The sequence below is a fragment of the Panulirus ornatus genome, chromosome 71, assembly GCF_036320965.1.
Source record: "Panulirus ornatus isolate Po-2019 chromosome 71, ASM3632096v1, whole genome shotgun sequence".
In the NCBI taxonomy this organism is placed as follows: domain Eukaryota; kingdom Metazoa; phylum Arthropoda; class Malacostraca; order Decapoda; family Palinuridae; genus Panulirus; species Panulirus ornatus.
Window position 1 is genome coordinate 14,255,683 of NC_092294.1, and position 12,828 is coordinate 14,268,510.

The window sequence follows — 12,828 nt, forward strand, 5'->3', positions numbered from 1 at the left end:
AACCTACATTCACTGAGAACCAATCGTAAAAATTGCAACCAGAAAATCACCTATAGATTATTAACCCCCATGATATATGGGTGCTCACTGGGGGATCTAACATACATTATAGTCTAGATTTTTTTTTGCCTATAAGTGAAAGAATGCCAAATATAGATGCCATAATACCTGTAGCTGTATGTAGCTAGCTCAAGCCTCAGTTACCCATAGACCACAAAAGTAGGAGAATATAACCTGCTGCTGTTTCCTGCGACCTCCCATTTTCACCTACCTGTACATGAAAGTGTCTTAGTGGTCCCGATGAAGATGGTCAGGCAGCTCTCATTTTATATATGTATATGTTAGGAGACCCTGAAGAGTAATTCTGAATATCACATTAGTGGAGGCTGGTGTCCATGGATAGTCTAAGTTAATCAGTACTGTGTGCCCAGGTTTAAATGTCTGTAAAATGCACTGGTTCCAACAGCTCATAACATCATTCATAATGTGTAGAATCTTATTTCTTCACCCCCACTTTCCACACTGGTGACAGCTATTCCACCCTATCTACATATGTCCTCCATTTACATTAGTCAAAAGTTTTCAAATGGCTCTCCTGTCCACTTTATCATATTCATTTCATAATCATGTATAAATCCTGCATACACCTTTTTCCCCTATTACACAACCAAGTGTAAGAATCTGATACACGACCCTCTTCCCTTCCTGAACCCACCTTGTTCCTCACAAATAAAGGTTCACTAATCCTTTATAAACACAATGCTTCACTCTCCTTTAACAGACTTGGCTAAGTACAGCATAAAAACTTGTACCTCTGTACTTCTTACACACTCATTTGCTCCCCTTTCCTTTTTGTGTTAGGGAAAGTTACTGTGTCCAATCAACAGGTATTTGAGCACTTTTTTCATGCATATATACACCTTTTCTAGACTTACTCAATTGCAGTTTCAGCTCATCTCTTCATCATGCCACTCAATACTCCAAATACATCCCTACCCTTTCCATTCTGTGAGCTTAACTACTCTAATTAAATCCACCTTTGTAATGCCTTCCTTTCCCACTTACTTCTTTTGTCCCAGTAAACACATCTCTCACCATCAACTTCAGTCCCCTCTGTATAATATTTTCTCCCTCTCTGACAAACTGTATCCTTTGCTATTGGCATTCTCCCATACTTGTCTGTTTTAATTCATTCTCTGATTTACCTGCTAATACCTTGTTATATTTTCCAAAATTTGTGATTCATTTCTCTTCTATGATCTTAATTTAATGGATATATAAAAAGTTGTCCTTTGAACTCCTTAATTCATGACTTAAAAAAAAAAATTATACATTTTTTGTCATTCATTTTCTGTCATTCATTTTTTGTCATTAATTTTCTGGCAGATCTAACTTCTCTTTCCAAACCTCTCTTTTCATTTTCCTTCACCATTGTTCATAGATCCTCATTCCACCATGCTGTACAACATTTTTGACAACCTAGACAGGATGTACCTTTGGATATACCTGCCTGCCAGCCTCTAAGGAAACACAGCACCTTCACAGGCTTACCACTAACCACAATACCTCTTCACCATAATCCATCTCTACACCCCTTTCCCTAATTTTGCATATATGTTTAAATGTGACAGTGACATCACACAGCCCTGCCTCAAACCCATATGCATACCAAAATCTTTGCTCAACTCTCTATCTACTCGTATATGTGCATTTGCTCCTCTGTAGACTGGCTTGCACACCATCCAACAGTTGTCCCTCTACTCTATATATATATATCCTTTACACATCCCTTTAAGCATTCCACTTAACTCTGTCATACGCTTTCTTCAGATCCACAAAAGCTAGATACTTTTTCATAGTCAATTTCAATGCAAAAAATCTGATTCACACATCCCCTGTCTTTCCTTAAAAACCATCCCTTGCCCCTCACTTATTCTGCATTCTCTGACTTCCATCACTCTACCAATGAACACTCTTGCATACACTTTTCCATGGTAAAGGTAACAGACTCATTCTCCAAAAATTGCTACATACATCCTAGAGTACCTTTTTGTTTGAATTAAGGGACAATAATGGCTTTCAATTAATCCTCTGGCAAAGCACTGAGGATGAGGAAGGTTCACATAATAGTGTGAAAGTAAATGTAACAGCATGCGGAGAGAATAGTTATTAAAGAATAAATGGAAGATAACAGTGTAGTATAATACATAGCATAGAAAAGAAAGTATTTCCCATTATATGTGTTAGAAAAGTATTTCCCATTATATCTGTGTTTGTAACATGTCTGTCAGTTTCCTTTCATATCCATCTACATTGAGCAAGACCTCACCATCATTGTGTAGAGAATAGAAACATGGAATGGACCTCACCTCCATTATGTAGAGCACAGAAACATGGAATGGACCTCACCCCCATTATATAGGGCAAAGAAACATGGAATGGACCTCACCTCCATCATGTAGAGCACAGAAACATGGAATGGACCTCACCCCCATTACATAGAGCATAGAAACATGGAATGAACCTCACCTCCATTATGTAGGGAACAGAAACACGGAATGGACCTCATCTCCATTACATAGAGCACAGAAACATGGAGTGGATATAGAGTTTCTTGAGAGAATACATAAAAGAGAGCAAAATATAAAAATCAACCATCAAATACAGTCTTATGTAGAGAGAACATTAGATTCCTATATGTGAAAGGTATATAATGAGGAATGGCATGTTTAAATGGGTGAGGAACTTAGATATACAGAATATAAATAAGATCCTTAAGTTGTCAATTTGCAAAAGATGATTTTCAATTCATGAAATGTATAATAAGCAGAAATAACCACATATTGGTTTATGTATAGAGTTGTCTGTAGTTTTTGTGTAGAGTTGTATGTAAGTGGAATATGCTGGCAATTAATGTTGTTAGCACAAGGACACCATGGAAATGATCAAACATAGGCTATACCAACTGAATGTTATCAGGAACTGTCTTCATGAACACATAACATATATCATACTTTCCACTTATTATGATACTGTGTGCCATACCCTCATGTGGTGCTTTGAGACACTTGCAGTAAAGTGATGTTAGGAGGAAATACCTTTTATTCATAATTTCTTGAGATTAGTAAGAGTGTTTTATTTCTACAACTGGAACATTTGGTGATCAAGAGGAAAACTAACACAAAATTAAAACCATAAAATGGGGGGTGGAACATTTGGTGATCAATAGGAAAACCAACATAAAATATAAATCCATAAAATGGTATTATTCCAATACAAGTTTTGATACTTAAATGTAAGCAATATGACATAAATTTGATATTTACTGTCAAAATAAATTCAACATTTATCTGTAGTAGTAAATTTAACATTATTATTCTCAATACATCAGTTTTGTTGCCATATTTAAAGAACTTATGCTAAATATATGTGGCTTTTTTCAACTATAGATAAAGACTAATTATAATAATTTAGTAAATATAGTAGAAAATGAGTTAATAAGCATTAGACTACTATTAAAATCATTCTATATTACCTATCTCCAAAATGAATTAGGATATTAAATATACATATACAAGATTTAACATAAACAGTGTTCTCTTTGAGCACACTTATGTATAGTATATAATCTCCCTGAACACACCATATATATTATATATTCTCCCTGAACTTAATACATATAACATATATTCTCCCTGAATACACCACATATAACATATATTCTCGGGAGGTTCATAATCATGTTCATCATAGCTTCCAGCTGATGAATCATATATATATATATATATATATATATATATATATATATATATATATATATATATATATATATATATATATATATATATATATATATATATATATATATATATATATATATATATATATATATATATATATATATATATATATATATATATATATATATATATATATATGTATATATATATATATATATATATATATATATATATATATATATATATATATATATATATATAATGGCTAATTTCTTTTTCCAATTACCATATATATATACTTATTAGTAGAAGGAAAGTTCTAATCCTCAGCATAAAAACTAATTTCATAGAGCTCAAAGTCCTTCCTTTACAATAACAAAATCAACCATTGCAACCTGTACACACATGACTCAGAAACAATTCTGACCCATTCAAGATAAGTGTCTGTGTCACATATGTTTCTGTATCATTACTACCTCCACGTTCTGACTCCTGCAGGAGAACCAGACTTCTCTCCCACCACCTGGTCCTTAGACGTTTGCCTGAAGCACAGCCTCCTACCACAATGACATCCCACATAAAAAAGAGGTATGTCATGTCTGAGATGCTTTGTAGTAGAGGCATTGACCAGAGTAAGTATATAAGAAAGGCTTCTCTCCCGTGTGAAGTTTCATATCCTGCACTAAACTACTCATCTGCAAGATGGTCCTTTGGCACTGTGACCAGTGTGGCGTGTCTGAGAAGTCTTGACCAGAGTAAGTATATGAGAAAGGCTTCTCTCAAGTGTGAAGGTTCATATCCTGCACTAAACCACTCATCTGCAAGATGGTCCTCTGGCACTATGACCAAGTTTAAGGTTTCTCATGTGTCAAAATAAATGACCTCTCCGTGAGAAGGTCTTTTGTCAATTTGAACATTCACAGGATATCTTTCTTGCATTTCTAATGTACTGGGATGGAGTTCTACACATATGGGGACCCATTCTCTTAAATTTTTTTCTGTTATCAAACACTCTTTTAAGCTACTGTGTACAGTTCACATTCACCATTTCGTCATTTATCCAATACTATTATACTAGAAAGGCCTTATTTCTTTTTTTTTTACATCTTTTCTAACAAGATCTTTGCTCATGGCCAGGGCATGGCTTCTGGTTGCCCAAATCTTGCATGTTTCCCTCGTTGTCTCCATCATAAAACTCCTTTCAAATCTTAAAGGTTGTCAGCAAGTCACCCCTTACTCTTGTCCCTTCCATGGTGAACAAATTCAAGGCCAGTAACCATTCTCTGTAACTCAGATTTCTTAATTCTGGTACTACCTATTTTTGGGGGCCTTCTACTGGACCTCTTCTATTAGTTCTTTGTGCTCATTATACGTGGTGAGAAATGTTAGAACGGTTTTTAGGTTAGGTCAAATTTAGGATGTGAGCACTGTGCTGAACATTTCCTAAACCATATACAGCTTAATTGGAGGCAATTGTGATCTCTGCCAGCAGACAGTTTCTATCCTGTGCTATTCTTCTCCAAAGGTGGAGACGATGTTGACTATAAACCTCAAAACACTGACTCCTGTTAGCTTAATTCCTGCCAGGTAGCATTCATATCAATTTTTTTCCCATCTTCATTAATTTACTTTGAATTAGGTTGAATCCTATCAACCATGGATCAGACCACATTTGGAGTTTGTTTAGATACCCTTGTAGGAGAATGCAATCCTCCATGCTTTTACTTCCTTCATAACCTTAACATCATCTGCAAATGTAGTTGGGTAGGATTCCCCTTCTGGGATGTCATTTACATAGATCCAGTAATATTAATGATCCCAAAACAGATTCCAGCAACACACAACTGGTTATTTCAATCCATTTTGTGAAGACTCCTCTCTCAAGTGTCCTTTTGCTCCTTCCCATTAACCCACTCTTTTATCCGTTGAAGGAGTCTCTCCCTCATTTGTGGCTGAGGATCTAGCCATCTCATCAACCTATATGGTACAATGTCAAATTATTTCTGACAGTCCTAATAAAGACATTGTTCCTTATCATCTCAAACAGATCTCCCTGTCTCACTCACCCTCTCATAAAAATACAAGAGGTTCCATTGAAATGAACTTCCTTCCATCAAACTATATTGTCTCTCATATGAGCAATTTCTCCTCAAAAAGAAATCACCCATTTGCTTCCTGATTATCTTTTCTTCCCAGTATTTTACGGACTACACTCGTTAGGGAGAATGGTCAATAGTTCAGTGGCTCTTCCCATTCTCCTTTCTTTCGAGAGAATTTTGATGCTTGTCCTCTTTTTCTTCCCTTGGCACTTTACCTTTTTCTTTTTCCCCGAGTGACGTCAATGATTATTTCCTGTGGTATGTTGAGCATATCTGCACATGTCTTCAGCACATGTGGAAACATCTCATCCAGGACCACGAGCCTCATAAGTATCGAGACTTAAGCATATTCTATTTACATCTTTTCTAAATATTTCAGTGCATTCCAGTACCTCCTACCCATTCTATCTCACAAGTACTGAGGCTATGATGTCCTCTGGTGTGAGAACACCTCTGGGAATAGTCATTCACTTCCTTTCATCATCCTCTAAAACCATTTCCTCTCATACCCTTACTAGCTGCTCTTTAACTAACTATTTCCAATTTCTCTCATGAATTCATGGGAAAGCTGTCTTTTTCTTGGTGCTCTTATCAGTTTCCCAGTTGCTTTTTTTCTCATCTTTTTGTACTTGTTTCTTGCTCTCTTATACCTTATAGATGCTGGGGTGCCACCTATATATTTTTTTCACATTACTAAGCTCCTTTCACCTTTTTTTTATATCTTTCACTGAATCACTCACTTCACTCCACTTTCTTAACCTTCCTTTTGTATTTAAGGTTTGCTTGTCAAATTCATACGTGGACCTTCAAAAACAATGCCCTGAATCGTGGTTACTGAAATCCAATTCTCAATCTATGTTATCAGAGAAATTCTTAAACTCCATGGAATTTCCATGATCATATCTCCTGTCTGAATCTGGCTTGATCATTGATCTTTATAAGGCCTCGTTTACCATGGAATTAACTCAAGCATTAGGTGATCACCATTGCCATTTGGTGTCCCCTGTGGTCAACCTTCAAGTTGTGAAAAGAGGATCTAATACTGACTGTATATCCCCTAATCTCAGTGTGCTTCGTAATGCACTGGTATAAGAAATATCTTGCGTACACACTTTAGACCTTGTGTCATTACTCGTTCTTCATAAGAATCCAAAGTATGCTAATCTATCTCTTTATAATTGATATTCCCCCCTATTGCTATTGCTCTACTATCTCTACAAAGTGTGCATTCTACTGATTCATGTGCCATCATGATTGCTTCTTTATTACTGTCAATGTTCTTGTTCATTTGAGTTCTTCAGAGCATGACATAGAAGCAATACTATTATGCACTTCTGCTCTACAGTATGTCCTTAAATTCTGCTCTACAATATGTCCTTAAATCCTGCTCTACATTATGTCCTTAAAGTTATGGCTAATCCTCTTCCTCCTTTGTCTTCTCTTTATCTCCTTCTTAACATGTATTTCTTTGTACACACACACACAAAAGGTGAGATCTTATTTCTTCAATAAGTTTTGCCTCCACACCTCTAACAATATCATGTGCATTTTCTTGAATTCGATTCTTAAATTGCAGTTCTTTTTCCATTTGCTATGGGTTTATTTGCATTTGTTTAGAATATTTTCAGTCTGACAATTCCATCACTTAGCATTCATGACCTGAGTGAGGTAAAAGCAAGGGGCTATTCCAACCTCTTGCCTCATTTGATTTCTCCTAGTTCTTGTGTTATGACTGAATTCTTTTGCTTTCTCTCTCCCTCTTCGCTTGGTCTCTTACTTTTGATAAAGACCTTCTTGAATATACTTATGCTTGTAGGTTTAATAGTATTGCTTAATTAGTTTATGGCTACATAATTAAAAACTAAATGTAACTGGTTATCCCCGTGTCTTGACAATATCCACCACTTTTCCTTGTTCTTTTTATCATAGAGACTGTGTCTGGCAAGCCTATTATATAGCCTCTAATGGTCTGTTAATCAACATTCATTTTTTTTCCTACCCTTTATACCTTTGCTTTGATATGATGACTTTTTAGCTGAAAAAACATCAATGACCTGAGGCCATTAACCTAGTGATTCACCCATCTTTTAAACTTTGCTGTCATTCATTTGTCTACTAAATCTTTCAGAGCTGAATTGTCAATCTCCATGGCTGTGGTTTAATCTTAATAATCAGTTCCCACACTAAAATGATTATCTGGAGGGAGGTCTTTCGGCACTGAATATTCATATGGATTCTCTCCTGTATGAAGAGCCATGTATTGCACTGAACTACTCTCAGAGTCTGTCAGAACTATAAACATTCATATAGTTTTTCTCCTCTATGAAGAGTCATGTTTTGCACCAAATTACTACTCTCAAAGGTCTTTTGGTACTGTAACCATTCGCGTGGTTTACCTTCTGTCCGGACAGACATATGCTTCACTAAACGATTTCTCTGAAAGAAAGTCTTTTTGGACTGTGAAGGTCCATAAAACTTCTTTCCTGTATGAATAGTCATGTGCCGAAGTAAGCTACTACTATAGGGGAAGGTTTTTCGGCACTGGGAACACTCATAAGGCTTCTCTCCTGTATGACTAATCATGTGCTTCATTAAATGTATCCTCTGGGAGTAGCTCCTTTCACAATGTGTACATTCATAAGGCTTCTCTCCTGTATGGACAGTCATGTGCCGTTCTAGACTACTGTTATAGGAGAAGGACTTCTGACACTGTGAACATTCATATGGCTTCTCTACCTTATTAACAGTTGCGTGCTGCATTAAACTACTACTTTCTAAGGTCTTGAGGTACTGTGAGCATCCATATGGCTTTTCTTCAGTATGAGTAGACAAATGCTTTACTAAATGACTCCTCTGAGAGAAGTTCTTTTGGCACTGTGAACATTCATAAGGCTTTTCACTAGAATGAGTGGCCATGTGCCGTGCTAAACTACTACTGTAACAAAAGGTCTTACTGCACTGTGAACACTGGTATGGTTTCTCTCCTGTATGACTGTTCATGTGCTCCTCTAAATGCATCCTCTGGGTGAAGGTCCTTTGACACTGTGAACACTGATAGGGCTTCTCTTCTGTATGAATAGCCATGTGTTGCATCAAATCACTATGATACACAAAGGTCTCATGGCACTGTGAACATTCATGTGGCTTTTCACTCATATCAACAGTCATGTGTTGGATGACACTACTGTCCTCAATGGGTTCTTGCTCCTGTGAATATTCATGTGGTGTTTCATCTGCGTGAAGGGACATGTGCTTTTCTAAATGACTCCTTTGAGAGAAGGTCTTTTGGCATTGCGGACATTCAAAAGGCCGCTCACCTGTATGAACAGTCATATGCCGCACTAAACTACTACTGTAAGGAAAGGTCTTTCTACACAGTGAACACTGATAGGGTTTCTCACCCGTGTGACTGTTCATGTGCTCTACTAAATGTATTCTCTGGGAGTAGGTCCTTTTACACTGTGGACATTCATAGGGCTTCTCTCCTGCGTGAATAGTCATGTGTCGAACTAAATCACTATTATACAAGAAGGTTTTATGGCATTGTGGACATTCAAAAGACTTTTCACCTGTGTGTATGGTCATGTGCCGCACTAAACTACTACTGTATGAAAAGGACTTTCTGCACTGTGAACACTGATACGGTTTCTCTCCTGTATGACTACTCATGTGCTCCACTAAATGTATCCTTTGGGAGTAGGTCTTCTGACAGTGGGAACATTCGTAGGGCTTTTCTCCCGTGTGAGTAGTCATGTGTCGCACCAACTCACTACTATAGAAGAATTTCCTTTGACAATGGGAGCATTCGTATGGCTTGTCTCTCGTAGGCACTCTCATGTGCTCCATGAAACTACTACTTTCAAAGACTTTCTGTTCCTCTGGACATTCCTGTGGGTTTTCTGTATGAATGTACATGTGCTTCTCAAGATGACTCCTCTGAGTGAAGGTCTTTTGGCACTGTGGACATTCAAAAGGCTTCTCTCCCGTGTGACTAGACATGTGCCGCACCAGACAACTACTATATGAGAAGGTCTTTTGGCACTGTGAACAGTGATATGGCTTCTCACCTGTATGACTGTTCATGTGCTCTACCAAATGTATTCTCTGAGAGTAGGTCCTTTTACACTGTGAGCATTCATAGGGCTTCTCTCCTGTATGAATAGTCGTGTGACGCACTAAATCGCTATTATACAAGAAGGTCTTTTGACACTGTGAACATTCATATCGATTCATCCCTGTATTGACGGTCATGTGCGGCATTAAACTACTGTTCTCAAAGACTTTTTGCTCCTGTGGACATTCATCTGGATTTTCTCCTTTATGAACAGACATGTGTTTCTCTAAATGGCTCCTCTGAGAGAAGGTCTTTTGGCATTGCGGACATTCAAAAGGCTTCTTTCCTGTATGAGTAGTCATGTGCCGCACTAAACTGCTACTATAGGGAAAGGTCTTTTGGCACTGTGAACAGTGATATGGTTTCTCTCCTGTATGACTATTCATGTGCTCCATTAGATGTATCCTCTGGGAGTAGGTTCTTTGACACTGTGAACATTCATAGGGCTTCTCTCCAGTGTGAGTAGTCATGTGTCTCACTAAATCACTACTATATAGGAAGGTCTTTGGGCACTGTGGACATTGACTTAGCTTCTCTCCCGTGTGAACACTCATTTGCTGCGCTGAAGTATTACCATTGAAGGGCTTCAAATCTTGTGAAGATTCACGTGGCTTTTCTCCTGTATGAACAGACATATGTTGCATTAAATGACTCCTCTGGGAGAAGGTCTTTTGGCACTGTGAACACTCATAGGGCTTCTCTCCAGTGTGAACAGTCATGTGCCGCATTAAACTACTCCTATATGGGAAGTTCTTTTGGCACTGCGAACATTTATATTTCTTCTCCTTCGTATGATTTGTCATGTGCTTCAATAAATCATTCCTGCCAGGGAAGAACTTTTGGCACAGTGAACACTGAAACAGTTTCTCACCAATTTGAATATCCATGTGCCTGCAGACGTTATAATGTGGAGGAAAACTTCACCAACACTTTGAACTATTGAAGACTTTCTCATCCATGTGAAAAATGATGGTATGATTATTATTATCATCAAAAATGTTCGTGTACACTTAACGTGTCATTCTTTTGTTCTCCATAGAATAACAATATCAAGGCCAGCAATAACTCCAGATGTTCAGAGAGTGTAGGGAAGGAGGTGGAGTATGCAAATGTCTTAGCCCAGTCGACTCCACGTCATCCATACGTCAACTTCTGCGAGAGCGATGGCTCAAAGCTGCGTGCTTGGAAGAGATTATAACCACCTCTGGCCCTCACGTATACCCCTGTCCAGTAAAGTTATATGTGGTGATATCCACTCACCATACTCCTCACCTACATGGTGAAGCAGTCCATCATCCAAAGTAACTCTTCCCGCTAAACATGTTAGCTACCCAAGCTTGCAGTCTACATTCCTCTTATTTATGCTCTTACTTCTACCAGTAAACACTTTATGCTCGTACTGCTACCAGTAAACCCTTTATGCTCCTACTATTACCACTAAATACTTAATAGTGTATACACTGCGGGTGATGGCTCACTGTCTTACACTGTGAATCTGCTAACTCTCTTTGCTCTCGACCATTGTCAACAATAACTTACACATTATCTTTTTCTTTTTTTTTTAAAGTTTTATCCCTGCATCACACACTGCATATTTTCTGATGATAGAGTATTATAGACTCAGTGTTTAGACTTTAGGATAAGCATTAACATACTGCTTTCCATGGATGATATGCCTGTCCAGAATCCATGCTAGGGTTATTGATATGTCAATTTGCCACAGACTGTAATTCTTGAAAAGCACACTTTCCATAATTGTGACCATTTGACATCCAAGTAGAGAGCCAACTTAAGACACTATACAAATAAAAAGAAAACACACATTTATATAAGTATCGTAGTAATACGAATATTGATTTTACTAATGATCAGTCACAGTCCTTATCATATAGAAATATAACCAATGACAATTTCATGAAAATCCTGATTGTGCTGATAACTGAAGTCCTTATCAACAAAGATGTGTTTGACTGTGTTCTTATTCACTGTGATGCCACTGTCACTTCCCTGGCATCAATGCTGGTACTATTTTCTCTCGAGTATTACCACTGCTATATGCACTCACTGTCACTGAAGTCTTAGGTCCACTTCCACTTCTGTTCTTGTTCTATTATCATCATCGCCTTCACTGATGCTGCCTCTGTGTCTGGGACTTGTGAATAACTCTTGTACGCGTTCCTGCTGTTGGGATGTTCTTTCTATAGGTTCATTTTGTTATACCCGTTCTACGGGCACTGTGTCACACAGAAGAGCTTGGTGGGAAATACCAAATTCTTACGCTGAAGATAGAGAGCTGCCAAAATGGTAAGAGAATGAATATTAGCATTCAAAGGATGAAGGTGCTACAGGATGGGTTCTTAAAAATCAAGGCCTGTCAATAGGGGAGGATGAGGTCGTTACAATATATTAAAACGAGATCGGAGACATTAGCCACTGCCAACAGAAAGTGCCCAGACCTTAAACATAATGAGGTCAACATTCCATAAGGCTGAGTTCCTTGCACCAGATACATAAAGAGAGCATCTCTTAACATCAAATAGTGACCAAATATAAAAGGCAAGATTCTTTCAATCACATTCGTATGATCTGTAAACATAAAGTCCCTAAATTAGACCGTTAATGCTACAAAATTATTAGAACCTTTACATTAGAAGTTAATGACATACAGACACCAAAATTTTAAAACCAGGACTTTAATTACACACACACACACGCATACATACATATATATATATATATATATATATATATATATATATATATATATATATATATATATACATATACATATATATATATATATATATATATATATATATATACATATATATATATATATATCCCTGGGGATAGGGGAGAAAGAATACTTCCCACG

The 12,828-nt window shown here is 37.2% G+C and overlaps 1 protein-coding gene across 1 annotated transcript in view; it reads right to left on the reverse strand.

Annotated features, from left to right (window-relative positions):
• Nucleotides 1-4,828: 4,828 nt before the first annotated feature.
• LOC139747971 (uncharacterized) overlaps nt 4,829-12,828 on the reverse strand; it is a 69,237-nt gene continuing 61,237 nt past the window's right edge. The window contains exon 2 of the mRNA XM_071660480.1: nt 4,829-12,246. Within this exon, the coding sequence (XP_071516581.1) occupies nt 8,132-10,840 (2,709 nt within the window). The 5' untranslated portion in view covers nt 10,841-12,246 and the 3' untranslated portion in view covers nt 4,829-8,131. The remainder of the gene's footprint in view (nt 12,247-12,828) is intronic.